At 43.5% G+C, this 27,424-nt stretch overlaps 2 protein-coding genes and 1 long non-coding RNA gene across 9 annotated transcripts in view; 2 read left to right on the top strand and 1 right to left on the bottom strand.

Annotated features, from left to right (window-relative positions):
* PLEKHH2 (pleckstrin homology, MyTH4 and FERM domain containing H2) overlaps positions 1 to 4,493 on the bottom strand; it is a 69,302-nt gene extending 64,809 nt beyond the window's left edge. Inside the window, exon 1 of one of the 2 annotated variants that reach the window (XM_053383341.1) lies at positions 4,218 to 4,493. The gene's annotated coding sequence lies outside the window, so the exon portion shown is untranslated. The remainder of the gene's footprint in view (positions 1 to 4,217) is intronic. The other variant, XM_053383340.1, reaches the window with a different exon arrangement.
* Positions 4,494 to 4,819: 326 nt separating this feature from the next.
* LOC128411210 (uncharacterized) lies at positions 4,820 to 6,426 on the top strand. Its single transcript, XR_008329724.1, has 2 exons — positions 4,820 to 5,242; positions 6,325 to 6,426. It is a non-coding gene; the product is annotated as an uncharacterized LOC128411210 (long non-coding RNA).
* A 3,978-nt stretch (positions 6,427 to 10,404) lies between these two features.
* THADA (THADA armadillo repeat containing) overlaps positions 10,405 to 27,424 on the top strand; it is a 158,564-nt gene continuing 141,544 nt past the window's right edge. For 5 of the 6 annotated variants that reach the window (XR_008329722.1, XR_008329723.1, XM_053383338.1 and 2 more), the window contains exons 1-9: positions 10,405 to 10,629; positions 14,062 to 14,161; positions 16,045 to 16,139; positions 17,610 to 17,740; positions 19,275 to 19,423; positions 19,530 to 19,562; positions 21,633 to 21,681; positions 23,381 to 23,571; positions 25,643 to 25,737. Coding sequence is in view for 4 of the 6 variants with exons in the window: in XM_053383338.1 (XP_053239313.1) it covers positions 14,086 to 14,161; positions 16,045 to 16,139; positions 17,610 to 17,740; positions 19,275 to 19,423; positions 19,530 to 19,562; positions 21,633 to 21,681; positions 23,381 to 23,571; positions 25,643 to 25,737 (819 nt within the window). In the remaining 2 variants the exon portion in view is untranslated. The remainder of the gene's footprint in view (positions 10,630 to 14,061; positions 14,162 to 16,044; positions 16,140 to 17,609; positions 17,741 to 19,274; positions 19,424 to 19,529; positions 19,563 to 21,632; positions 21,682 to 23,380; positions 23,572 to 25,642; positions 25,738 to 27,424) is intronic. The other variant, XM_053383336.1, reaches the window with a different exon arrangement.

The raw sequence follows: 27,424 nt of genomic DNA, 5'->3' as shown, positions 1-27,424 counted from the left end.
GATAAAAATAAAATTCCATTACAGTGGTACCTCCGGTTGTGCACAGGATCCGTTCTGGAGCTCCAGTCGGATCCTGAGCTGTGCGTACCCCGAGATGCCACTTCTGCACACGGTGCATAGAGTGCATCCTGCACATGCGCGCGTGGCGAAACCCAGAAAAATACTTCTGGGTTTGCCGTGCACATATCCTGAAGGATACGTAACAGGAGGTGAACGTAAGTAGAAGTACCACTGTACTGCATCAGGCCTAGCAAAAGTTTGGAAAATAAGCTCTATTTTCCACCTTTCATGTGGCTGTAAGCAGGGGCACTGCTAGGAACTAAGTAACACAACAGACCCTTAACACATATTTTCATATGCTAGTCATAATAACAATAATTTTATTATTTATATCCTGCTCATCTGGCTGGGTTGCCCCAGCCACTCTGGGTGGCTTCCAGCACATAATAAACATAATAAAACATCAAACATTTAAAAACCTTCTGAAACAGGACTGTACAGTAATTCATATGTACAGATGAAAGTTTAAGTCTTCAATCAAATTAAGATGGTTGTGGGTCTTACTTGAATTGCACTTTACAGCACACCCAGAAATCTTGCAAGCATAGATGCCAACTCCTAGGGGCTGAGGTCCTTTCAGCCCCCCCATAAAATATTTGAGGGGGGGGCAGGGCCCCACAAAATTGATGGGCCTTGGCATTCAAATGGTGTGCGTGCTGCATCATGTGATTGATTCTGTGGGGCAGGGCTGCTTACCTGACCCCCCCCCCATATTTTATTCAAGTTGGCACCCCTGCTTGCAAGCAAAGTAAAATATTAATTATTTTTTAAAAATAAATGGGGATGCAGGAGGTTTGAGGCCCAGTACAAAGGACCTGGGATTTGGGTCCCCTCCTAACAGCACTTCTGCTGTAAGAGTACTTCAGTTCAACTTTTGCCAATACAATTTGGATGGATCATCTCCTCTTTCCTCTTTCCCTTCTGAGTTTTTGTTTGTGTTAATTTCATTTGTATTGTTTTCTTTTTCAAATTGAGTTCTAAAGATCTCAAGGATAATTACCAAAAACAATTGGTACCACTTACCAACAAATAGTATCAAGAATGTTTTTGGCTTTTCAGAGCTTCTACATAGGTGGAAATTGAAGTTTGTGGGAATAAAGCAGGCATAAGCAAACTTGGCCCCCCAGATGTTTTGGACTACAACTCCCATCTTCCCTGACCACTGGTTCTGTTAGCTAGGGATGATGGGAGTTGTAGTCCCAAAACATCTAGATGGTCGAGTTTGCCTATGCCTGGAATAAACTTTCTGCAGATGTCCCAGTGAATATATGAACATGACAAACAGGGTAGAATTTTTCAGTGTTCAAGCATTTAGCTGAGATACAAATATGATATCACTCATATAAAGCTTGAAATTGAACCTATTATTGTGAGGGTTTTGTTAGTTATAATTCCAGCAAATTATTTGCTTTGCGTTTTCCAAAAAGCAAAGGATTATGGAAATATTTGCTGGCAAATATATGCTGTTTACAATTGCACTGAATGATCTTATTTATGAGTCAATGACTTCCCGTCTCTTGTTCAATTCCTCAAGGGAAAATAAATGAGTTCATCACTTTGGCTGGGCTAAGTGTTCTGATTCAGCATTGTGAACCTACACACATTTTCCCTCCTTTTCTTTTTTAAATAGTTTTTTTATAAACCAACAGTGCAGTCCTATGCATGCTTACTCAGAGGTAAGTCTTATTACATTATGTAGGGCTTACTCCCTTGTACAGGATTCTAAGTTTCTTAAACATTAGGTTACAAGTTACAGCATGATACAATAATTCTGACAAATCTGTTTCAGCTAAGTTTTTTATATTTACTGCAAGGATATATTTATAAGAATTAAATATTTTATTTCTGCTTGAATATATTGGGATGGTTTAGCTGTCATGATACTGATACGGGAATTCATTTTCATATTTTACATTAAACCATGTGGCATTATGCAGTGGGCTAATATTTTGCAAAAACATGCATTAACTGATCATATAAGGCATCAGAATGCAAAGGAAGCAGATCCAGACTTGAAGATCCACCAACCTGAAACAGGAATGGAACTGTCAGTAACTCTATAAATGAAAGTTTATAGCCAGAAGGGAGTGACAATTTGTTCCTATTTAAATTGCAGGAAAAGCATCCAATTACTTCAGTGAGGTCAGGGTTTTTCCCAAAATACTCTCCCAACACACAATGTAAACAAACAGAAAATAGAAGAACTTTTCATTATAGTAGGTCATTTCCCCCCATTTAGCAAGAGACACATCCTTTTAACATGAGGGGGTATTAAAATGTGATTTAAAACACACCTCTTTAAAATGAAGTCTTGCATTTCTAGCATTCCACACAGAAAACTGGAAGTAGAAGTTTTAATTTGCTACCTGCAAGCTAGCTGAAACCATAAGGTAGTGATATGAAATGTAGATGATTGCTCAGTGGTCTAACACTGTGGCACTGAAGTTCATGGCAAGGATTTGTCCATGCAGAAACTTAAGATACCACTAGCTAACACTTTTCTTATTGCTGACTCTTGAGTACTCTGTCATATACATGGAAATGTATAATAGAAAGATAAAGAAGTGGTGATTACCTACTTCTACTGCAGGCACTTAAATGCACTGTTTTGTTTTCATATACTAGAATTGATCGCAATCTATCGGTTGATCATGGGGCGTCCCTGATCGATCCTGGTTGATCGTGTGATCCTGAGAGATCCCCCCCCAAAAAAGCTGGATTTTGATAAAGCAGTCTGTGATGTTTTATAAACTTTTATATACTACCCAATAGAGACTCAATGAAAAGGGTGTGCAATATCATTCCTTGCACTGGGATCCTTTAAATTCCACTGCAATTGGCGCTTTCCCCTTATCATAAAGCAAGAGATCATTGACCATGTTCCCAGCTGAAGTACAGTTCAGAGTTCTGGGAGTTTGGCCAGCATGAGGAGCAGAAGAATCTCGGGGGTGGGTTTTCAGGGTGAAGACTCTGTAAACTGCAGATGGTGATGTTAAGGGCTTTCGGTGCTACTTTAGTCTCTGCTCTCTTCCCGCACAGGAGATTTAGTCCTAAAAATATTTACATACTGCTATTCATTAAAGAGAAAATCAGAGCCATTCGCAACAATTGTATATAAAACCATATTAAAAAAAGTTAAAATCAGAAGATTGTGGAAAAAACAAGGTTCAAAGCTATGAAGCCCACAAAACAGTATGCTTAACAGGCCAGGAAACAACCTGTTTTATCCATCCCAGGACTTGGTTCTGGGATATACAAACAATTAAATAAACAGACCACCGAGCACGTACAGAGTGCCTTTCCCCTGGCCAGGGATGCCAACTTGAATAAAATATTGAGGGGCCAGGTAAGACCCACCCTGCATATTCAATCACATAATGTAAACACACACACCACTTGAAAGGCAATGCCCACCCACGGGGGGGGGGGGGGCTTAAAATATGTTAGGTGGGCGCCAAAAAGACCTTGGCCCCTAGGAGATGGCTCCTATGCCCCTAACCACAAGTAGTCCTCACGCTACCATAATGTGGGGGGCATCACAGGAGGCAGACTGTGTGCCCTTTGGGGCAGACCTGAGCCCCTGAACCTCTGACTGTGTTTCCCACCTTTCCCTCCAGCATCCTTTAATGCACATTTTAAGCAGCTGGGCATGCAGGCTGCCCGATTTATCCCTGGCATCCAGCTCCCCATCAGCTGTCTGAAAAGGGAGGCTAGAACTTGACTGCCCCAGGTTTCCCCACTCCTCCGCCCCCAGATGTGGGGCAGAGCTGCTTGTTCTGACGACGAGAGGCGCAGGCACTCTTCGCGCGCTCAGAGGCGCTGCTGTGGGCGCCCAGCCATTAACTTCTGAGGCGCCCATCTGATGCCCCACCACGGATAGACCAGACAGTGATTCAGAGGCAGAGAGAAAGAGAGGAAAGTTCATCCAGCAGCAGCAGCAGCGAGGGAATTTATATATATATATAAAAAGCTTGGGAGTTCCCGCAGCTTCCCTGCTGGGCCAAAGGAAGAGCAGAGAGAAGGCGAAAGTTTGAGGGAAGAGGGAGGGAAGATGCATGACTTCCCCCGCACCGTCTAAAAGTCTCTCGACTTCCCCCGAAGAGGGGAAAAGGGAGGCTCCCCACCCCCCAAAAAAACCCCCACAACTTAAGCCAAACCTGAGGAGGACGGGCGGCCTCCGCCTCCTCAACGAAGTCTCTCAGGCGCCCCTCACAAGCAGCGCCGCCGCCGCCTCGCTTCCCAAGGCTCCCTCCGCGCCTGTCCCACCAGCACCATCCCCGCGGTCCGTGGGGGGCCGGCAGGCGGCAAGGGGCCTGGGCTGAGCGGCAGCCGCGCCGGCCATTCAGGGGGCGTGGAAGGCGGGGCTTGGGAGTGCTCGGCAGCCTCTCCGCAGCGGCCCGGGGTGGCGGTTTCTTAGGGCCGAGGGGGCAAGGAGTTGGGCTGGAACTATCACGACGTGGGGGGGGGGGAGCGAGCGGAGCGGGGCTGAGGGAAGAACGCCGTGTATCTGCGGGACTCGCCCACGAGAGGCCGAGGGCGGGACAGCTCAGTGGGCCTGCCTGCCTGCCTCCCCCGCTTTACTTACGCGAAAGGGCTTTCCGACGCGCAGCTCTGCGCCACGCGCGCAGCCCGAGCCTGAGGAGAAATTAGGCCCTTCCTTATATAGCCCTCCCCCCCGCGTAAAAATGAATTTAGGCTGCCGAACCTGGCTATCGTCGTGTGTCATTTCTTTACCAGAAAAAAATAATCTCGAGAAGGGACCCGGAGGGTCATCAAGTCCAACCCGCTGCAAATGCGGGTATCTTTTGCCCCACATGGGGCTCAAACTCGCGACCCTGAGGTTTTCAGAGTCTCAAGCCCACACCAAGCTCCCACGTCAGTTTGGAAGGGTAGGTTGCCCAGCAAATTTTGTTGCCCGCTTTCAGCATAAACTGAAAGGATAAGTCGGGGGCAAATAAAAAGGCGGTGAAGTTTTTTGTTGTCCCTGATCGTGCAACAGGGAACTGGCGACATCAAATCAATAAGAGCTACCAGTAATTAAAACCAGCTCCAGCGGATGAGGAAAGGGCATTTTGAAACAACAACAACAAGTCTTCCACTGTAACTGCAAAGTTGTTGAAGGTGATCTAAGCATTCCCAATACATAGGAATGGTTGCACCACCAAAAAAAGCCTCTTCTCTGGTCAGCACCTGCATTCTTTTTTTTGGGGGGGGGGCGGACACATCAATCAGGATCACGCAAACCACCAGGATCAACCAGGGGTGGACCGTGAGCGACCAGTAGATCACAATCAACTGGTTGGACATGCCTGATATATAAGACTCTTCCTAGTGTTATGAGTTTGGGGAAGTAGGCTGTACGCCGAGACCCTTCTAGCACCTGAATCTACCAAGTGTTAAAATAAAAGCCAGCCTATCTTCTTGATGAGGCAATTGCCTGGGTGATGGGCCATTATTAAGAGAACTAAGGAAAGGGGTTCTGTGCAAGATAGAAATGGGTACCACCCACTCACTCTGCAACGGTTAATTAGAAGGAAAAGGCAGAGTTGAGTGACAGTGAAGCAAAAAGCAGCAGGCCAGGGAAATAGGCAGAGCAACGTTTGTCTTCTGTTTGAACCCAAGGCTGTGGTTATGGGAGAAACGAGACCTTTTTGCTATGAACCCCTCCATTGCAAGCTCAGGTTATAAACCATATATCACAAAAGCACCACAGTCTCCATTGTGCCTCATTCCCAAAGGAAACACAAATCCTGGGTAAGTGTCTGAAAACCCTGGGATCTCACACCACTCGGAGATTGGGTGCCATGTAACAGTCCGTACAGAATTACAGAAACTACAAATAGTGAATGGTAGTTTGTTGTCCACATGACATTGTCTTCAACAAATGCCATTCCATAGTTTGCACCCCCCCATTAAATCATAATTTATCATTTCTGCAGTGGGGGGTTGTTTACTGGTTTATTTTTATTTTTTTGGTTGAAACAGTAAATCCAGATATGCAACAGCATTTTGATGAGGTCGAAATTGTGTGGACACCGCACAAAACTTTTCACACAAGAGCAGCAGCACTCAGTTCACTCTAAACTACCGTGTGAAACTCCCCGATAATGGAAATGGAAATAAAGAGTCATGGGTGGTGTAACTACAGCCAAAATTTTCCCCATTTGTGTGCAGGCATTCTTTCCTTTTCATGCAACACTGCCATTTTTATCTTGCTCATAATAAATTCTACAGACTGAAGTGTGCTGCTTTTTAGCTTGCCAGTTCCCGAGAGCGTTGAAGACTTGAGGCCAAGAGCATAAAGAGATTTATCAATCAAACAGTTGAGAAAGGAACTTCTCAATAAAGTTGTTTCTCATTTAAGGACATTTTTATGTGATGTGTTTCTGAGTGCATTTCCCTGTTCTTTTTTCCTAGGACCCTTTCTGGTTTCACTCTGGTCTGTGCCTAGCACAATATTCTCGCAATGCAAGCATTGTGCTACTCTCTGTGCCAAGTCACAGCTACAATAGGAATAATAATAATAATGATGTGCTTGAGGGTCAGCTTTTTAGGCACTGCTGTTGCAGTTGTGGTTTGCTGGCACAATATCGTGCCTGCCACAGATCTGACTAAGGGTCAAATAGCCAGGACTTGAAGATATGTTGTACACCTGATAACACACACACAAACAAACAAAATAGGGGATTCATTTGTCCTTCAAACACTCAAGTAGATAGTGAGATGTTCTGCAGTAGAAAACAATGCTCCCGCTTCTCTGCCTCAAGCTTAAAGACATTTACCTCCAGCATTTGGCTGTACAATAGCCTTTTAAGACTTTTTATGGGCAGTATGTTTCTTTACCTATGCTGTTTCTACTTTCCATTGCTTTAAGATAAGAGATAGAAAACCCCCTGGTTATCATTAATAGTTTTAATAAATACAAAACAGAATATTCATTGATCCCACCAGCACCACTAGGATCTCTTATCCTGTATCCTAATACAGATCCTGAAGCTGAGGCTCCAATACTAATACAGATCCTGAAGCTGAGGCTCCAATACTTTGGCCACCTCATGAAAAGAGAAGACTCCCTGGAAAAGACCCTGATGTTGGGAAAGATGGAGGGCACAAGGAGAAGGGGACGACAGAGGACGAGATGGTTGGACAGTGCTGTCGAAACTAGCAACCTGAGTTTGACCAAACTGCGGGAGGCAGTGGAAGACAGGAGTGCCTGGCGTGTTCTGGTTCATGGGGTCACAAAGAGTCGGACAACAACAACAACATCTCTCTACACAAAAGTCTGTGTATGGAGCCCACATATAAGAGAATTTGCCCTTCTGCTGTCTATGAAAGGTTGCTTTTTGGGTACACTGCCAGCATAGATGAATCTTCACACTGGATATGGAGAATGCTCCTTCCAGTATTGGAGCAGCCTTTTTGCTGCTATTAATGCAGTTACACTGCCTTCCTTCAAATCCTATAGTACGGGGATATAATTTAACAAGATATTTACATACAAAACCACCAGAGTTCTCTCCAGTACTAAGTAAACATACTGGATCAGAATTCTACTGATCAGAATTGGGCCACCACCAAGCAAGACCAGACCATATGAATCCACCAAACCTGTGCTGTGTACAGCACCAACACACCTCAAATGTGCCTTTCAAAAAGGCAGTAAGAGATCCAATGTGCTCCGAGTATCATTTTTGTTGTACTAAATGCAATTTTAGATCTAAGGAACTGAACTGTACAGAAGTCAAAGCAGCCTTCCATTGCTGCTCATGCATCAAGCATTCCAGTGGTATGGCTGAAGTTAGAGGCAGTAGTAAATTCTGAACTCAGAATTTGTTGTTGTGAAAGGAAAATGCCTTCCCCACATTTCAGAATACTGTTGCTCACCAACAGGTTTTAAGGAAACCAAACTCTTCCTACTGTTTTCTCTATCATTCATTTTGTGGTGGTTGTGTATATTTTTAGCAAGAGCAGCCATGTGGATTTTAAAAAAACAACAACTCTTACACTCTCAAGAGTCTCTTCCAATTCTGTGATTCATATTTGTAAATAAATGGAAATCTGACCACACAAACTACCATTATCTCTCCCTAAACTGGTGCATACCACAGTTTACTGTGCATTAGAATCTGCCTGGGTCACCACTGATGTAGTTCTGTGTATACTTCCTGAAACCGAGAACCCGTGGGTATTTTATCTCTCTGTTAAACCTTTAAATTTGTGCATAAGCAGCTATTCATTCAGTACATCATACATCCTAGGCATGACTTTTTTAAAAAAAGCCCTTCAGTCCAAACTGGGACTTCTACATCCACTCCCATGGGATATGTCTTGCCCAGTCTAAGCTGCCCAGCGTAGCTGGGGCAACCCAGTCAGATGGGCGGGGTACAAATTATAAAATGATGATGATGATGATTACCAGAGATGCCAAGGGGCGGAGTGGATGATGGGGAAAAACAAGTCACTTTTGGATTTGGTCTTTGTGGTATTTTGGATCTCTGGCAGAAAGGCAATGTATAAATGACATCTTTTGCAAACTATTTTAAATTTTAAAAATGGCATTGTTGGTAGGTGAGAAATTTAAGAGTACATTTCTTAGCACTTTGGTGCCACACAGTGGTAAAACTCTGCAGGACAATGAAAAAAATATCTTTTAGGAAAAGTACTTGTCTATTTTTACCATGCAAAAGTGACTATATTAACAACTTTAGAAACATGGAAATTAAAATATACTCTACCAAACATTTAATTCAGTTAGTAACTCTAAAAAATATTAATACTCAACCAATATTTGGTCTGAGCTACATTAAAATGTTATACTCCAAGAAATCAAGGCACACTATAAGGAGCTTTAACAATCTGAGCAAAAAGTCTGTGAAAATGATCAATGTTTAAATGGCCTCTAGATTATGACTGGAATCTGAACAAATGCAACATTTGAATGAAAGTATATTAAATAAGGCACACACATGCCAGTGCTAATGGACCTCTGAAGCTAGGTAAAAACTGTGGTTAATCACCCATGCACTTATTTAAAGTGGTGCCCCTCATGTGGCTGATGTAGTTATGTTGCTATATAGGTTGACTTCATATTGTTGCATTTAAAAATTGCTTTATTGTATTTTAATGTTGTTCCTTGCTCTGGGATTGTGTGAACAATGAAGAGCGGATTGTAAATAATTCACGAGTGAGTGAGGAAGCTTGTTTTGATGATTATGATGCCAATGTTTGGGTGCCTTTCAAACTGAGTAAGGATTGTAACTTTGCTTGAAAGCACTGGAAAATTAAAGCCCAAATTTGTCCAATGGAATAAGGAGTGCACATATTAAATGGAAAACTATGTGACAGATCCAAGCAGGTACACCACCTATACTTTACTTAGGCTGCAATCTTATGCCCATTATTTGGTAGGACAATGTAATTTCTACGCACACTTACTTGAGTGTAAACCCATAGGACACAGTGGGATTTATGTCCAACTAAGCACGAATAGGAGGACTGAGCTGTAAGAGCACAATCCTTGTCAATCAACAATTTCTCATGTACAGAATTACAATCTAGGCCCCACAGACTGACCCCTCAGTAACCTTGCCAAGTTTGGGCCACAAGTCTCCCAACTGCTGATGTGCTCCGAATTTCTTTCCCATAATAAAAATGAACCTGCCGGACCATAGCTGTCAACTTTTCCCCTTTCTTGCGAGGAATCCTATTCGGAATAAGGAAATTTCCCTTAAAAAAAGGAAAAAGTTGACAGCTATGTGCCAGACATCTTTGGCTGGCACGGTGTTCTACTTTGAAAACTCAGTTTTGATTGTCTGAATACGGAGGTTACGGAATAATATGTTGTTCTGGGCAGTAGCGCACGCAAAATGTCACAGTTTGCAAGCTTAAAAATTACGTTTTTCTATGTCACCGAGAAGAACTCTTTATTTCTTAACCTCAAAACTCAGAAGTAACTCCCGCGGAATTCAGCCAGAGTCCCCTCGTCCTCCCGTGGATGGTAAAACGACCAAACTCGCCTGCTGCATTGAACACAGGGGGGTTTAACTCCGGGGGGGGGGACACTTCGGGGCCGAACTGTCAGTCTTATTGAACTCCGTGGGACTTTAACTCTCCCAAGCAGGATTGGTCACCTTTACCTCCGCTGCCCTGCAGGGCAGGGTGGGATATTATTGAGGAGGGAGCTGTGTCCTGCCCAGATGCTTCACTGGACTGCAACTCCCATCAGCCCCACTCAGCAATGGCCAAGGATCAGGCATGATGGGAATTGTAGTCCAAAGGCACCTGGCGAGCCTTAGGTTCCCCACCCCCGTTTTACGGCCCTCCATTCCTCCCTTAGATTCCTCCAGGCCCGCGCCTCGGCCTCCCCGTTTCCCCGGCTGCCTGAGTCGGTCCGCGGCGCATCCAGCGCGCTCGGCCGGGGCCTCCCCGCGCCCACCTCCGGGCTCAGAGGATAGACGTGGCTCGGCGGGCGGAGCGTTGCCTGTCTGCTCCTCCGTTCGGCCCCTCGCGGCGAGAAGGCGGCACCACCAGCAGCCGGCGGAGGAGAGACTGGCCGGGCCGATCGGGGCGGTAAGCAGCGGGAGGCGCGTAAAAGCGCGCGGAGGGCGAGCTCTCTCGGCGAGGGGGGGCGCTTCCCTGGATGCGCTCGCCGCCGCCTTTTCGTTTGCTGTGTTGCAGGTGGGGCGTCTCGTGCATTTTTAAAACTACCCCCCTCCAAAAAAAACACAACCCAGTAAAGGGTTATTGGGGACGCTAAGCTGTTCCCTGAATCTAGCTCCCAAACAGCAGGGTCTTCCTTCTCCTCCTCTGCTTTGAACCCAAGAAAACCGCTCCTGGGATTCGGGGCCACGCGGTGTAACACACTGCTCATGAAGCCCAATCTGATCAAGCGTGCACGCTGCACCTTTAAGGGACATCGGAAGCCCAGTTACACTCCCCCCTCAAAGAATTCTGGGCCTTGTAGTTTATTAAGGGTTGCTGGGAATTGTAGCTTGGCAAGGGGTAAACTACAGTGTCAAGCATTCTCTGAGGGAGTGCTTTGGATGCGCCTTAATGGTATAGTGTGGTACAGAGCCATTCTCATTGATCCAACCTCGAAAGTGCAGTGCAGGTGGTTATATAATTAGGCAGCAATCCTCACCATGCTTAGAAGTTGCTTCCATTGAATTAAGTGTGGCTTACTCTTGGCTAAATGGAGATAGGATTGCCGCCTTTGTGGTGAAGAAGAGGCACTGAGTCCTCTTCCTGCACTCCATTGCAACGTGTGGAGATTTGTGCAACTTGCTGCCATGAGTGTGATGGCCGTCAGTCATTTATGGCTACGTAGGTATCTTTGTAGATCATATACCCAAGCATACATTGCCTATGGAGTGGCTAATGAAACAGACGAAATATATAAAAAAATGAAAATAAAATGTCCAGTAGCTCCTTAGTGACCAACTAAGTATGTTCTTGGTACAGTGGTAACTCGGGTTACATACACTTCAGATTACATACGCTTCAGGTTACAGACTCCGCTAACCCAGAAATAGTATCTCAGGTTAAGAACTTTGCTTCAGGATGAGAACAGAAATCACGCGGCAGCAGCAGGAGGCCCCGTTAGCTAAAGTGGTGCTTCAGGTTAAGAACAGTTTCCGGCTAAGAACGGACCTCCGGAACGAATTAAGTACTTAACCTGAGGTACCACTGTATAATGAAACAGAGTAATTCGTGGAAAAAAACCTAAACAATAATAAGAGCAAATAAAACAATTGCATTCAATAAAAATGATTGTTGTAATGTCTTGCTTGTAGGATTCCCTGGGTTGATTGGGGAGCAGGGGGCCGGACTAGATTTTTATCTGATCTGGTGAGGTTCTTCTGATGTCCCAAGCTGACTGATCCCCAGTGCTGAAAAGAGAGAGACCAGTTAAAACATTCTGTAGAATCTGGAGTGGTTAACCATTATCCTTCCAGATGTTGTTGGACTCAAACTCCCACCAGCCCCAGCTATCATGGGCACTGGTCAGGGATGATCAGAGTTGTCCAGCAATATCTGGAGAGCCACAAATTAGCCACCCCTGTGATAAAGGAATTTCTTGGAATTTTCTCTTCTAGGCTGCAGGTTAGACTGTTCCCCCATCCAATGTATGTGGGCGTGGAAAGTGAGCCAAGTCAGGGAAGAGAGTTCAAGCCAGCCTCTCTGGTATCCTATTTTGGTGTGCAGAGTATTTTTTTATTTTTTTTTGTGGGAGGGCATTCAAACATACAATTTCCCACTTGCAACGTGAAGTGAAATGAAATCTCTACCATTTGATGCTGCTGTATTTGCAGACTGGCCTAAATTCTGGGGCTAAGCCATGGTGAACAGTGGCTCCAATTAAACTCAGGCAAGTTTTGGAATGAGGGGAACCTGTGGGTGGTTTCTGTGGCTGTATGAGAGTCAGGGGCACAACATTCTCTCTAGCTGCAGTCGACTGTTGTCCTTATATGTTCACCAACTCCACAGGTCATAAAACAGTGTATTTATGGGTAGCTGTTGGAATCTAGATGGAGTTTAGATGGTTAATGGTTGGAATTTCAGGGAAACAGATCTATCCATCTAAGCGAAGAAACAGATCTGTTCATTCCAAGAAGTAGCTGTTGTAGGGAATGTCACAGAACTGATTTAAGGGCAGGTCTGTGTTGCCCCCATATAGAGATTACACACTGCAAACATTATCCATGTTGTCAGATGGCAATTGTGGTCGCTCGTGAGAAACCAGTCAGGACTCCGACTTGTCTTTTACAAGTTTTATTTAGGTGCAAAACTATGTACAGTGCAGAACCACAAGTTCATGTCTGCCTCAGTTGCTAGCAGAATCCGGGAGTGGTCGTTTCCGGGTCCTCCCTCAACATAAGAGCTTAGTCACCTTTTCCTTCCTTCTTTGTGTTTTACACCTCTGTGCAAGGTGGGCAACGGAAGAGGTGTGCTTCCCTCCTGGGCGACTTGGCCAGGAGCGGTGCTGAGGCTCCCAGCAGCATCCTCTGGCCCTTTCCCCTCCTTTACCCCGGAGGTGTGGCTTTCCCCACCCTCAGACTGACGAGGTGCAGCGCTGGGGCTCCCAGCAGCATCTTCTGGTCCCTTCCCCTTTTCGCCACCACAGGAAGAGGAACTGCTTCGCAAGATTTTCGAAGGTTCACTGTAACCCAACTGCCCCTCTGCCTCCCTTCCCTGTTCCTACGGCAGTCCCCTGGCACATGTGTTTATACTTCCATGCAGCAGTGGTAACATGTAGACCTTCTGAGTGTTTGCATGCCAAGATTGTTTATTGATGCTGGTTCTGTACTAAACCATGGCTTGGTGGATTTTATTTTTTATTTTTTAATGCATTGAATGCTTGTGTCCTAATTGATTTATGGAAGCGTTTCCAGTATTGAATTGGAGAGCATAACCACAGAACAAATAGCTTACAGTTTTATGATTTACAAGCCTATCTCATTCAGGCTGATATGGTCGTGAACAAAACAATCACCCTAGTTTAGTGTGAACTAGTGCAACTTAGTGCAAACGAGCAAACATGCAGGTTTCCAGGGTGAAGGTCACTGCCATAGTGCTGCTGCCTTGTTTCTGCTATTTTTGTGCTAACAGAGGCTAAACTATGGTTTGCTTTGTGTTACGTTGAACCCAGGCTTGTGTTTTTGTCTTAGGTAGACAAACCATGAGCCCAGTTTGTGCTGTAAAGTCTGTAAAGTCTTGGGATGAAACCCAATGGCCACCTGTGTTTTGCTGGACTTTGCAATCAAGTTTTTACATTATGGACAAAGCATTACCCATTGGTAAATTATGGATGAAAAATCTTAGACTAGCTCATAGGGTCTATGAATATTTTCTGAACTTCTTGTGCAGCTTACGTATAAAAAAACCAACTGCCACAAACTTTTTGCAAAACACAAAGGTGAACGGGAATTAAACAGTCTTTACTTTTAAATTGTGCATTTAAAACAGTGTTGGTACCAAGTGTCAACTTATAATCTTTTTCAGTAGGTAATTCTTTAATCTACCAAAATGGTTTTAAAGAAGAAGAAAGAGATTCAGGTTGATGCCTTTGTTCTTGATCACCAACAGCTTGAAAGACTTCACTGTAAGTATAATTAAGTTGTTTAGTTTGTCTCTCTAGACGTATTTCAGTGGTACTATAATGACTTTTTAAATCCAGTCCTCTTGATGATACCTTTTTAACTTAAAAAGAAAAATCAGCCCTTTTCATGTACTGTAGTTTATATGCTCTTCCCACCCCATTTTGAAAGAGTTTCTGCACAGAAGATCAAAATTAAAGGGAAGCGTTCCAGAATGCTTGATTTTGTTATTTTATAATTCTCCTTAAAGAATGTATTGAGGATGCCCTTGAGACACTTTCCTAATTTTCGGGGGGGGGGGGATTGTAGAAAGTTGGTAAAAAGTAGGTCCTGTGGAAGCTGTAATTCTTGTAAAATTTGCTAAATATTCTGAAGAAGAAGAAGAAGAAGAAGAAGAAGAAGAAGAAGAAGACGACCTTGCTCATCTGACTGGGTTGCCCTAGTCCAGTGGTGGCCAAACTTGGCCTTCCAGCTGTTTTGGAACTACAATTCCCATCATCCCTGACCACTGGTCCTGTTAGCTAGGGATGATGGGAGTTGTAGTCCAAAAACAGCTGGAGGGCCAAGTTTGGCCACCACTGCCCTAGCCACTCTGAGCGGCTTCCAACATATATAAAAACATAATAAATAAAACAAACAGCTTTCCTTTAGGTTATATAGTTATATAGTTCCTCATCTCCTTGACATCTGATGGGAGGGTGTTCCACAGGGTTGAACTCATTCTGTGCAGTAGTAGAGCTTTAGGTAGCACTTGGGCAATGTAGACCCCACTCCTATATCTTCTCCAGAAAACTATATTTTCGTCTTTAATGCAGCACTCATCCAAGAATCGGATCTAGACATCTGTGAGTGGAGTTTCACTTGTGGAATGTTCCTGTAAAAGAAAGAAGGAGAAATGGTTTTCACCGATTCTCCCAGCAGCCCCTGACACTCCCTGAAAAGCAATTATGTGTGGGTTGAGGAACTCTCTGGAAGAAATGAGAGGTGGCAAAGGAGACTGGAGGAGGGAAAATGCAGGAATTGGTGACCACTGTTTTCCCTCACCCTCTCTTTCCGGTTGTGGAAGCCTCTGTTGGATCATAGCTTCTTCTGTGAACAGATAGGACCCTGCTGGAAACAGAAGGACTGTACTGGATTCAGAGCATTAGTTTCAGATCAGAGAAAAATAAAACCTATGCAGTGTATGAGCAATTGACAAGGGGGAAGTCACCTCAGTGAAGGTTGTTGTTGAACTGCCACGCCCATCAGCCCCAAAAGTTATTGTCTAGCAGCAGCTGGTGGTCTATAGGCTTCCCATCCTTGGCCTGCAGTGTGATCCGCCATCTTAGCTTGTAACTGCGGGGAATTAATTCATCCTCTTCCTTTTAGCTGAAAGCAGGCTACAGTGGTAGCTGTCGTGTGTTCTGGTTACAGCTTAAGACACGATTGGGCTGCATTATTGCATTTTCCAAATTACTCTTGGTTTGTACTCTGCCTGAAGTTTCTTTGCTGTGAATCTAAATGATATGTTTTCAAGTTGGGGCGATTTTTACTGGACCTTCTACATTCTTAATCACAGTTGTTGGATTCAATACAGAAGATGCTTTCGATGTCTCTAATAATTGCCTGGAAATAAGAACTTCAGCAGATGTGTTCTCACTGATTGTAGTGGTGGAAGAAAGCAACTTTTGAAATTATTTGTCCTTGTAAAGGCACAAGAACCGCTCCTGTTTGATCTGTCAACTTGCAATAGTAAACAGAAGTATATGTGTTGATGGGTGTTTCAGGTGTTTGGGTCAGTGAAACATTCACCCCTCCATAACATAAAAGATTTAGGAATTGGCATTTATAACATGCACATGATGATAGAATATTAAAGGTTTTCTTGACTTTCTTTCTTTCTTCATAGCTTTTGGAGATGCTGAAGGACAAAACCTAGCCTCTCTGCTGCTGCGTTGTGCACTGTTACCTGATGGCATCCAGCAAATCCATTGTGTCAAGCAGGTTTGATTTTAGTAGCATTAAAAATAGTAACATGGAAATGTGTAAGGAAGAGCTACGGATTTTTCTACTAATGATTTTTCTACTAGTTAGGAGTGGTTGAAGCCCAAGTAAACCAAACAAGCAAATGTGATCCAAAAACTGTCTGTACTAACCTTTTGTAGTGCTGTGTTTTCTGCAGTTAAATTCTACTTTATTTGAACTTATAACTTGATTGAAGCAAAACAAATACATTTTAAAATATAAATATTGGGACGCGGTGGCACTGTGGGTTAAACCACAGAGCCTAGGACTTGCTGATCAGAAGGTCGGCGGTTTGAATCCCCATGACGGGGTGAGCTCCCGTTGCTCGGTCCCAGCTCCTGCCAACCTAGCAGTTCGAAAGCACATCAAAGTGCAAGTAGATAAATAGGTACCGCTCTGGCGGGAAGGTAGACGGCGTTTCCGTGTGCTGCTGTGGTTTGCCAGAAGTGGCTTAGTCATGCTGGCCACATGACCCAGAAGCTGTATGCCGGCTCCCTTGGCCAATAAAGTGAGATGAGCGCCGCAACCCCAGAGTCGGCCACAACTGGGCCTAATGGTCAGGGGTCCCTTTACCTTTACAAACCCCATTTCAGGGACTGGATTAGGCGCTCTGGGTAACCTTTTTCTGGCCCAAAGGCTCAGCTCTTTCTCTTTCTCTCTCTGTACAGGCAGTGACCAATTTATGCGCGTCCAATTGATGCAAAACCATGCATGTGTGCATCGCAGCAACCTGAAAGCAGCTTGAAAAGGGGATGGGCGGGGAGGGCGGCGTGGAGTGGAGTGGGGTGTAACAGGGTGAGACAGGCTCCCCCGATGCACATGGGGGTCAGGAATGTAAACCCACAGATCTTGAACTGGTCTTTGACCATAATAAATTATTATTATTATTATTATTATTATTATTATTATTATTAACCCACAGAAATCGGTCGTTGCCTGTATATATAGTTTAAGTAGACACAGTTCTTTAATGGAGATGTCAGTTGGCTTCTCCCCAGCCCTCAGATGTTTTATTTGATGTGCAGGAAGTGGGTGGCCACACCATTACTGGTAAATGTCTCCTACATGATTTGTCAAGGTCCTAGGGCCAAAAGAAGGCTAGCCACTCCTGGTTTAAAAGAAGTAAGAGTATCCAGAGAACTGGAACACTGAGCTGGAGAACTTTATAATGCAGCCTTTAGTTGTATATCTCATTTGCATTACACACATTGTCCTTGCCATAGCTGTCAACTGTTCCCATTTTTAAGGGAAATTCCCTTATTCCAAATAGGATTCCTCGCAAGAAAAGGGATAAGTTGACAGCTATGGTCCTTGCTGACTTCGATCGTATAGCCAGAAGATAGATTGTGTTATCTAATGTTTTAGTAGTAGACGTATCTGTATGTATAGGAGGATGCAATAGCTAATGCTGAATTCTAAAAAAAACATATTAATCTTTGTTGTGCATAGATTGTGCCTTTACTAGAGAAGATGGATAAAAGCTCTTTGTGTGATCCCATGGTTAAAAACTGCTTAGATGTTTTGGGAGCGGTGTTCTTATCTCTGGATGTGAAGAACCCTTTGAAAAAAGTGTTGGCAAGGTAAATGTGTAGTTTTTGCCTATCAAGTTTGGGGTGTGGGCGGGGCCACCCGTTGCTCCAGCCGTCCAGTTCGGAGGACAAAAATAGGAAGGGGCGTCAACTACCTAGCCACCAGAAGTGTGTGTGCGTGTGTTTGTGTGTGTGAATGCATCTGGGGAGCTACTGTAAGTTCGTGCTTTGCAAATAAAGAATTAACTACTGGCCGTTTGTCCTGCTTGGGCTCAGTGTGCTTGGGACAAATGGTCTGACTTGGTATAAGGGAGATTCCTGTATCTGTAAGGGTCTCCCAGCTCTCCAGAACAGATTTTTTGGGGACGAAGGAATTCAAAGAGGAAAGGGAGGATTGGCAGAAACCTTTCCCTTGCCCCCTTCCATGAGCAGGAGCTTAGACACGTATGGAGCTCTAGTCACCAGGTTTCCGGATCTGACCCTTTCTGTTTAGCACTTTGTGATCAGTTCCTCAACAAGCCCACCCATATTTCTGGGCATTGTTTGCTTGACTTTTGTTTTGTTCCTGGCCAGGGCAACTTTTGTGTCTGATTTTAAGACTGAATAGGATTTATAGTTTTGGCTATGCTGCACTGTAGACCAGAGCTTTCGAAACTGTGTGTTGTGACATGTTTAGTGTGTCAGCTGTAGCGTGTCGTGTGAATGCTCCCTGTGCTCCTTCCAGGGCTGGAAAGGAGTTAGTTTAACTTCGGGTTTGCTAGTAAAACTGAACGACTGTGTTGCAAATGAGGAGGGGAGTGGAGGAGGAGTTTGGATTTGATATCCCGCTTTATCACTACCCTAAGGAGTCTCAAAGCGGCTAACAATCTCCTTTCCCTTCCTCCCCCACAACAAACACTCTGTGAGGTGAGTGAGGCTGAGAGACTTCAGAGAAGTGTGACTAGCCCAAGGTCACCCAGCAGCTGCATGTGGAGGAGCGGGGAATCAAACCCGGTTCACCAGATTACGAGACTACCGCTCTTAACCACTACACCACACTGGCATCATTTAAACAAATGATGCATGTTTAAAAAGAGTGTCACCAACATGAAAAGTTCGGAAGGCTCTGCTGTAGACAGTAGGGATGATTTGATCCCTGTTGTTTTAATATTGAATTAGAACGTTCCGTTTGAAAAGAAGGTGTGGACAATATGGTTGCAGTTTGTGAAATGGTGAAGGTTCTGTTGTGAACCTTGGGTTTAAAGCATTGGCTGCCTCTGCCTTATTCGATTCTATCCTCTTCCACCAGAGAAGGGATGAGTTTTCTACTTAATTGCTCTCACCATTTTTGACTGAATGCTCTCTACCTCAGGTTCATGGGTGATGTCTCTATTCCTTTTGATGCTCTAGAAACTGTAAAGAATCAGACTCACATTAAATTTTACTAGAACAGTGAGTGCCACAGTTTCTTACCTTGTAATCAGATTCACTAAATTCATGCTGAAGTGTTATGGCGCCCAGAAAGATCAAATTACATGTCCTTTTACATTCCATGCTTTTAGTATATACATCTCAGATAACCTGGCCATGCTCTCTTCTCATGCAGCTCCCTAAACGGAATTCCTGAACCTCTTATGGCAGAAGCTACACAGAGTTTTGTGTTCTGCCTCAGAGAAGAACTAAAAACGACAGACCTGTCTCAGTACAGAAAGACTATGGACAACCTTGCTTCCTGTATGGAAAACAACACTATAGGTATGATGATAAGTTTAAAACAGTTTGGAACTTGCATTTATTACAGAAAGAATTTATATTGTTATGATAAGTAAAAGCTGCTTAAATACATACTTTCATCTTTCAGGTAAATCAAGTGTGAATATCCTGTTCAAAGAAGGTAAATTCTTGACATTTCTGCTTAGGTTAAAATGTTCTAATAGTGCCGCTCCATGGGAATTATGAAAACACTTTTCTACCCTTTTGGTAGCTCTTTGGGCGGTAGAAAGAATTAGAGAGGGGGATCTGAAAAAGTGACTTTAGGTATTACCGACTACACTGAAAATGATGCAATCACTTTATATCTGTAAACAAGTGCTTAAAATCCAGGTTGCAGGCTTTCTTCCCACATGTGATTATTCCCTGGGAGAGTGCTGGCAACCTGGGGAATTTGTTTCTGTACCAAAGGATGTCGCTTTGCATAGCTAGCACATTTCTTCGCACCCTCTCTGCCCCACAAGGTGGCAGAAGGAATTTGGAGCAGCTATTGGAACCTTTATCTTAAACATTAATTGAAATAAACTATTTCGCTAGGACATGGGTGGTGCTGTGGGTTAAACCACAGAGCCTAGGGCTTGCTGATCAGAAGGTCGGCGGTTCGAATCCCCATTACGGGGTGAGCTCCCGTTTCTCGGTCCCAGCTCCTGCCAACCTAGCAGTTCGAAAGCACGTCAAAGTGCAAGTAGATAAATAGGTACCGCTCCGGCGGGAAGGTAAACGGCATTTCCGTGCGCTGCTCTGGTTTGCCAGAAGGGGCATAGTCATGCTGGCCACATGACCCGGAAGCTGTATGCCGGCTCCTTCGGCCAATAAAGCGAGATGAGTGCCGCAACCCCAGAGTCAGTCACAACTGGACTTAATGGTCAGGGGTCCCTTTACCTTTACCTATTTCGCTTGTTGGTATTTCGTGGGATTGATATGGTGGTAAATACTTTAATCTACGGAGGCAAAATTGTGCATGGGTTATTGAGTACACAGTTTATAGCCCTGTTTTAGCCTTCATGGACCACAAGGAAGAGTTCCTGCCAGTGAGATGTGCTTTTCCGTTTTATCTCCCCGCTGCCTTGCAGCAGACCACTGGGACTGGTTCACATGTGCCTGTTCTTCATTTAATTACAGCATTATCAAGTGGTCATTGTAAGTTACATAGCACGACCAGCATGCGGTTCTTTACTGGGCAACATGTCCTTGCTCCCAAGGAGATTGGAATCCATGTTTCAACAGTGGAGAGGAGATGGTGGCGAATGAAACACTCAGGACTCTTTATAGCACCCAAAATGCAATTTTTTTTAGAATGCTTTCAGTTCCCGCATTCAACTGACAGTCATCAAATGGAGAGAAAGCATGTGATGTGAACCAGGCCTGTAATTAAACTTCTTAATTGCTTAACGCCCCAGCCTCTAGGCAACATACAATATAAGGAGTATGTCATTTGTATCATAGACTGTGGCACTTGTCTTTCTCTTTCTGTATGGTAAAAGTGTTGGGAAAGAATAGCAGTGTCAGGATAATAATAATAATAATAGTTAAGGTAGTAAGTACCATTGTTTCAGGCAATATTTATTTTCGAAGCATTTTTATTAATGCCTTCTGACCTTAGTTCAGAAGCTGGCTCGCAAAATTTAAAGCGGCAACTATAGCCATGAAGCAAATGTGTGGAACCCGGCAAAGCACAGCCATAAAACGTACATGAAAACCAGTAAAACAGATCAGCAATGATAATGGCAGCAAGGAGTTCAAATGTGCCCCTAAATGCCTAGATTTATTTTTTTAATAAAAAAAAAAATCTGGTGCACAAAAAAACCAAGAGTAGGTCCCAGACAGAAAAGGATTTCCATAAATGAGGGCTTGTTGCTGAAAGCCACTAACAAATTCAGAAGGTGGAGACATTGTAATTGGTGTCTCTAATGACTTTAAGAATGGGGCAGGCTTGTATGGAAGTTGGTAGTCATTCAGATGCCCAGCTATTATATAGCTGTTTATTCTCTGTAGATGTCTCAAGTTTCTACCAGGATTTAAAGATGGAAAAAAGAGAACCTGGAGTATCCACTGAGATGCAGTTTTGTCATTTTGAAAAATATTACATCTGTAGTCTGGCATTTCATTTATCTATTGCTGAATTATCTTTTTATGGGAGACCTATTTATATCAAATACTGGCTTATGTATGCTTTCCAACTATATTTTCACAGCTCTTCAATTTCTGCAGAAATCTGTGCTTGAAACAGAGGAAGAAAACAGGTGAGAACTGCTTCGTGTAAAATGTGTGCTGGTTGGAATGTGAGACAACAAGGTCTGTTTGGAACAATATTGCCCTTGTGCTTCTTTTGAATTCCCTGAGATGGATGAGCTGCAGCAATCTGTGATTCATAGATAAGTTCCTGGAGTTCAGTCACGCTCTGTAGAGAGGAAACATTGCTGTTTGGTTTTCTTTAAGAGTTTATCCAAACAATTCTGAAATCTGAGAGGAATGCAGAAGAATATAAAAACAGTTGTTGAATGGTGCTGTTTAGAGTTCTGTTTAGCAAATTTCCCCCAGTAAGTGAGGACTTGCTTTTTTAATTCCAGGGGCAGAAATTAAGAGCGGTGAGAGGATGTCCTTTTTTGATGGGCTGGCCAATCTAATCCTGAAGATTCAGAGGGTTGGTTGTAGGCTTTGGCTGTATTTGCCAACAGGTTTCCTACAACTATAGGGACGCGGGTGGCACTGTGGGTTAAACCACAGAGCCTAGGACTTGCCAATCAGAAGGTCGGCGGTTCGAATCCCCGTGACGGGGTGAGCTCCCGTTGCTCGGTCCCTGCTCCTGCCAACCTAACAGTTTTGTTTTCCTGGAATGGAGAATTCCTGAGATTCAGTATGATGTTTTAGACTCTGTTCAGAAAGCAACTCGAGTGAAGCCATTTGGAACTGAGTTTAGTTTTAAGCTTGGTTTTCTACAGCCTAATAGTATGGTCCCTTTCCTAGATGATAATAAAAATGTAAGAACCAACTCATTGGTGAAAAAGAGCTCAGAATGTTTTTAAGCTGCAGAGAGGTGTACCCTTTTAACGGCAAACGGGTTATTGTATTTTAATGTTCTGTTGGAAGCCGCCCAGAGTGGCTGGGGAAACCCAGCCAGATGGGCGGGGTATAAACAATACATTATTATTATTATTATTATTCCCACACAAATAACTTGGTCTCACTTATCTGCTAAGCCTAACAGTTGTTGGAGGCAATTGCAAAACCAGTCAGCAACTTGTTCTTTAAACAGATACCACATCAACATGGAAGTCCTTTTGAATTTTCAAAAGATTGCTGTTCTAAGAAATATAGCAGTCATGAAGAATATGAAAGAGAGAGAAAACAACTCCCTGACTTACTGAGCTTGTGCAGAAAGCAGAACTTGCCTATCCCATTAGGCAGGATGAGGCCACTGCTTCAGACGGTGGAAGCCTTCCTGGTGCCCTGCCACCTCAAGCAGCGGCGGCGACGAAGTGCTGCTGCTATCAGCACCAATTTTGGGATCTTGGATCTTGCCCAGAATTGGCACTGATAGTGGTGTGGCATCTCTGACAGCTGTGGATGCGGCAGAGCAGGTTTCACACACCAATTCTTATTAGAAGCATCCACACATATTGTTGATTTTTCTTCGTTGATCATTTTCTGAGACCCTGTTATGTATCTTGCCCCCACCCTGTTGATAGTGCAGTGAATGAGACCACAACATAGTTCCTTCTCCCTGGTGGTGCCTACATTGTGGAAATCCCTTCCAAGGTCAACTCATTGATTGTGGGGTTTGCATGGCACATTAAGACGGTTATTTCAACAAAGTTGAAGTTGGTCATTGCCTTTGATGGAATCTCATGTCACAGTTAATGGATTAATTTGATGCTGCCATAATACACGTTCAAGTGACTAATACCGCTATTCATTTTGAATTTTCTTATACATTTAAAGAAAGCTCAGTGGAAATCGCATTGCTCAAACTCGGCTGATGCACGATTTGTTGATGGGTGTTAAAGTTTCAATGATGTTGATACAAAAAATTCCGGAAAACGTTCAAGGAAATTTCTGGAAGACGTTAGATTCTCCTATTTGGCAAAGTATGTGTGGACTGCTGAACCATTTTTCACACTTCTTAATTAATGGTAAGTAGTTCTGATATTTAAGGGTGTTTTTTTAAACGCTTCTTACTATATTGGGCATTGCCTTTTAGTAAGAAGATGAGAGTCGTTCTGAAGGAAGAGCAATATGAGGGAACCTCTTGGTGGTTTGATGTATTATTTTTTTACATTCTAACAGTGCAGGGTTTGGAAAGAGAGTTGCCTTGTTTTGCTATCTGCATTGTGTCCCTAATGGAGAAATACAGCTCAGCTATAGGATGCAGACCAATTTTCTGAAGCTGTAATCAGGAGGCGTAATCAGCAGAAGTCCTTTGCCCCCAGCCCTAAATGGTGGGAGCATGTGCTGGATTGCAACCCCTTATGTATTTTTTTTTAAATAATCTTTATTACTTTTCAAACTTACAAGAAAAGAAAAAGGAAGAGAAAAAGCAGGAGAAAAAGACAAAATAGAACAGACAAGAAAAAAGAACAAAAGAAAAAACAATACAATAAACAATACAAAACACAACCTTAACACTAAACTAAACAAAACAAAACAACAACAATTTAAAAACATATAGCATACCATTTCATTACTCTTTCATTCCCTTGTTTCATCGACCTCCTCTCACCTCCCTTTTTGTCTTCTACTTCTGTTACTTGTTTCAGCAATTCCTTTCCATCTTTCTCTATTTTTATCATTATGAATATCTTAACATATTTTTAACCTTATTTTCCATTAATACTAAAGTACTTATTTATACTTAACTCCTTATAACATTTCTGCTAAAGCCATAAAGTTTCATTCCAGCAATTTTCAAACATTCATTAATTTTACAATATTTCTATATACAAACTTCAAACTTTCCCAATCTTCTTCCACCATCTCTTCTCCCTGGTCTCGGATTCTGCCAATCATTTCCGTCCATTCCATATAGTTCATCAACCTGGAGATCTTCTGTCCGAGGCTCTTAAATCTTTTCCAAGTCCCTTCTGCAATTCTTCTTCATATTCTTTGATGCTGAAGATGCTGAAGAGCAAGTCTCGGGGGGGGGGGGCGACCCAACCATGCCCCCATTCCATCTTGACAGGCCAGCCAACTCTCCACAGCTAGAACCAAGGTCCATACAATAACTCAAATCATGTTTCAAGGCTCTTCCAGATCCAAAGGCCCCCACAACTCCAATCACCTCCTGACCCAGATTCAGGACCCAAAGGTCAGTAGATCCCTGCATGAAAGAGTCTATCCAACCTTCCTTCTCCAGTCCAAACAGGGCTCCAATCTTCAAATTCTGACTTTTCCTATATTCATTCATAAAAGGCCTCCACTTATAGTCCTCGATTTGCCTCTGTAAGGCTGGGGCTCCCACTTGTATGCAACCCCTTATGTAAATACAAGGAACCCTTCTGTTTATGGAAGGGCTACCTTGTATCGAAGCCAGCATCCCTAGTAAGAATTGCCACTATCATTTGTTGATAGAAAATATTTCTATAAAAGGTGTTGTGCTGTTGTCTTGTGAATACATCAGCAGCAAACTAGATGCCTGCTTAGTTGTGAGTACCTGCTGTTTAGGCTTGTAATGTGGACGTTAAAATGTTAAAGAAGATGCAGATTCTAGATTTCCATTATATCTTGTGTAAGTTCCCAGAGTTCTCCACTGCGCTTATTGCTGTGAGAGTTCTCCCCTAGTGTTTTTTTGTTTTGTTTTTTGCACTATACATGCTACAGTTACTGTGTTGGATGCCGGCAACAATAAAAATGGAATATATTAAGAATAATTAGCAGTTCTAGAAAACAATAAATCTGAAAGAGAATTTAAATGTCCAGACTAGAGCCATGTGGTGTAGTGGTTAAGAGCGGTAGTCTCGTAATCTGGGGAACCGGGTTCGCGTCTCCGCTCCTCCACATGCAGCTGCTGGGTGACCTTGCACTAGTCACACTTCTTTGAAGTCTCTCAGCCCCACTCACCTCACAGAGTGTTTGTTGTGGGGGAGGAAGGGAAAGGAGAATGTTAGCCGCCTTGAGACTCCTTTGGGTAGTGATAAAGCGGGATATCAAATCCAAACTCTTCTTCTTCTTTGCAATACTAATATATTTCAATTTCTTTTTCTGCAGAAGACCTCTTACAGACTGTCCAGACTACAGCAGGGTTGGCTGTTGTTCTCTTTATTAAGACCATGTTTGAACCAGGTGAAAAGCTACCTTGTTTGGTAAGTGTGTTTCCTTTGGAAAAGTAAAAAAAACAACAACAATGTCCCACAATTTACTTAATTTTCAAAGTGTAATTAATCATAAGGCGAGATCCAATGTAGCATGAGTGGCATATGTGTGTTCTCATGCAACAGGATTTGTCCTTTCTCTCCCCCCCCCCGCAGCTCCCCCAATTATTTTGGAGCACTGGAGCAGATTCTGGGGATGTGTGGGGTTCCGCAGGGAGGGGAGGGAAGAAACCAGAAGATTCATCATGCAGGCGAATTTCTGATGAGTCAGTGAGCAGACAGCATTGAATGGCACCCAAAATGTGTTAAGTCAACAATTGGAAGGGAGAGCTGTTATGAAAAATATAGTGGCCGTGTCAGTGTTTTTTCACAATATGTCATCTTTTGTGCTTGATCTAGCCCCATTAGAATTGTTAGTCATTTCATAGTACAATCCTATATGTGTCTACTCAGAAATAAAACCCCTTTTTCAATGGAAATTCCTTGCAGAGTGCCTTAGAGCGCAGTCCTGCACATTCCTAGTTAGAAGTTGCTCTCGTAGAGTTCAGTGGGGCAGATTCCCAGTTAAGTGTGTATAGGGTTGCAGCCTTACAGCACAATCATAACCGTGTCTGCTCAGAAGTAAGAGCTATCAGTCATGTTGAACTTGGTGGGATATGAAATCTATGCATGTGTTCTCAAAAGTAAAGACCCACTTGACATTAGTTGGACTTTTTCCTCAAGTGTGCATAAAAGGTAAAGGTAAAGGGACCCCTGACCATTAAGTCCAGTTGCGGACGACTCTGGGTTGCAGCTCTCATCTCACTTTCAGGCCGAGGGAGCCGGCTTTTGTCCACAGACAGCTGGTCATGTGGCCAGCATGACTAAGCCGCTTCTGGTGAGACCAGAGTAGTGCATGGAAATGCCATTTACCTTCCCGCCGGAGTGGTACCTATTTATCATCTTTCACTTTGACATTCTTTGGAACTGCTAGATTGGCAGTGGCAGGGACCGAGCAATGGGAGCTCACCCCGTCGCAGGGATTCGAACCGCTGACTTTCTGATCAGCAAGTCCTAGGCTCTGTGGTTTAGACCACAGCGCCACCCATGTCCCGATCAAGTGTGCATAGGATTGCACTATTTATTTTACCCTTGTTAAACTTGTATAGGCTGCCAGTTTTTTGAACATTTATTGAGTCTGGTGCTTTCTGAATCCTAGATAATTTGTGGTGGTACTGGTACAGTCGTACCTCAGAAGTCGAACAGAACCCATTCCGGAAGTCCGTTCAACTTCAGAAACATTCAGCTTCCAAAGTGTGGCTTCTGATTGGCTGCAGGAAGTTCCTGCAGCCAGTCGGAAACCATGGAAGCCCTATTGGATATTCGGCTTCCAAAATAACGTTCAAAAACTGGAACACTTATTTCCGGTTTTCGATTGTTTGGGAGCCAAAACGTTTGACTCCCAAGGCGTTCGGGAGCCAAGGTACGACTCTATAATGAATTGCTGAATTGTTCAGTGGTGGGAATCCCAAGGAAAAAATAACTTGAGAAAGGTATTAGGAAATGCTGCTGAGTTTTTGCCTCGTTTCCCTTTTAGAGTGATTTGATATTTCTATTCTAAATGGAAAGCTTGGGATAAGTGTATTTTACAAGCCTAGCACTGATCACGGGAGCAGAGAACAAAGAGATTAGATTAAAT

This window comes from Podarcis raffonei, chromosome 3 (genome assembly GCF_027172205.1).
Source record: "Podarcis raffonei isolate rPodRaf1 chromosome 3, rPodRaf1.pri, whole genome shotgun sequence".
Classification (NCBI taxonomy): domain Eukaryota; kingdom Metazoa; phylum Chordata; class Lepidosauria; order Squamata; family Lacertidae; genus Podarcis; species Podarcis raffonei.
This window is presented reverse-complemented; position numbering and strand designations above follow the sequence as displayed.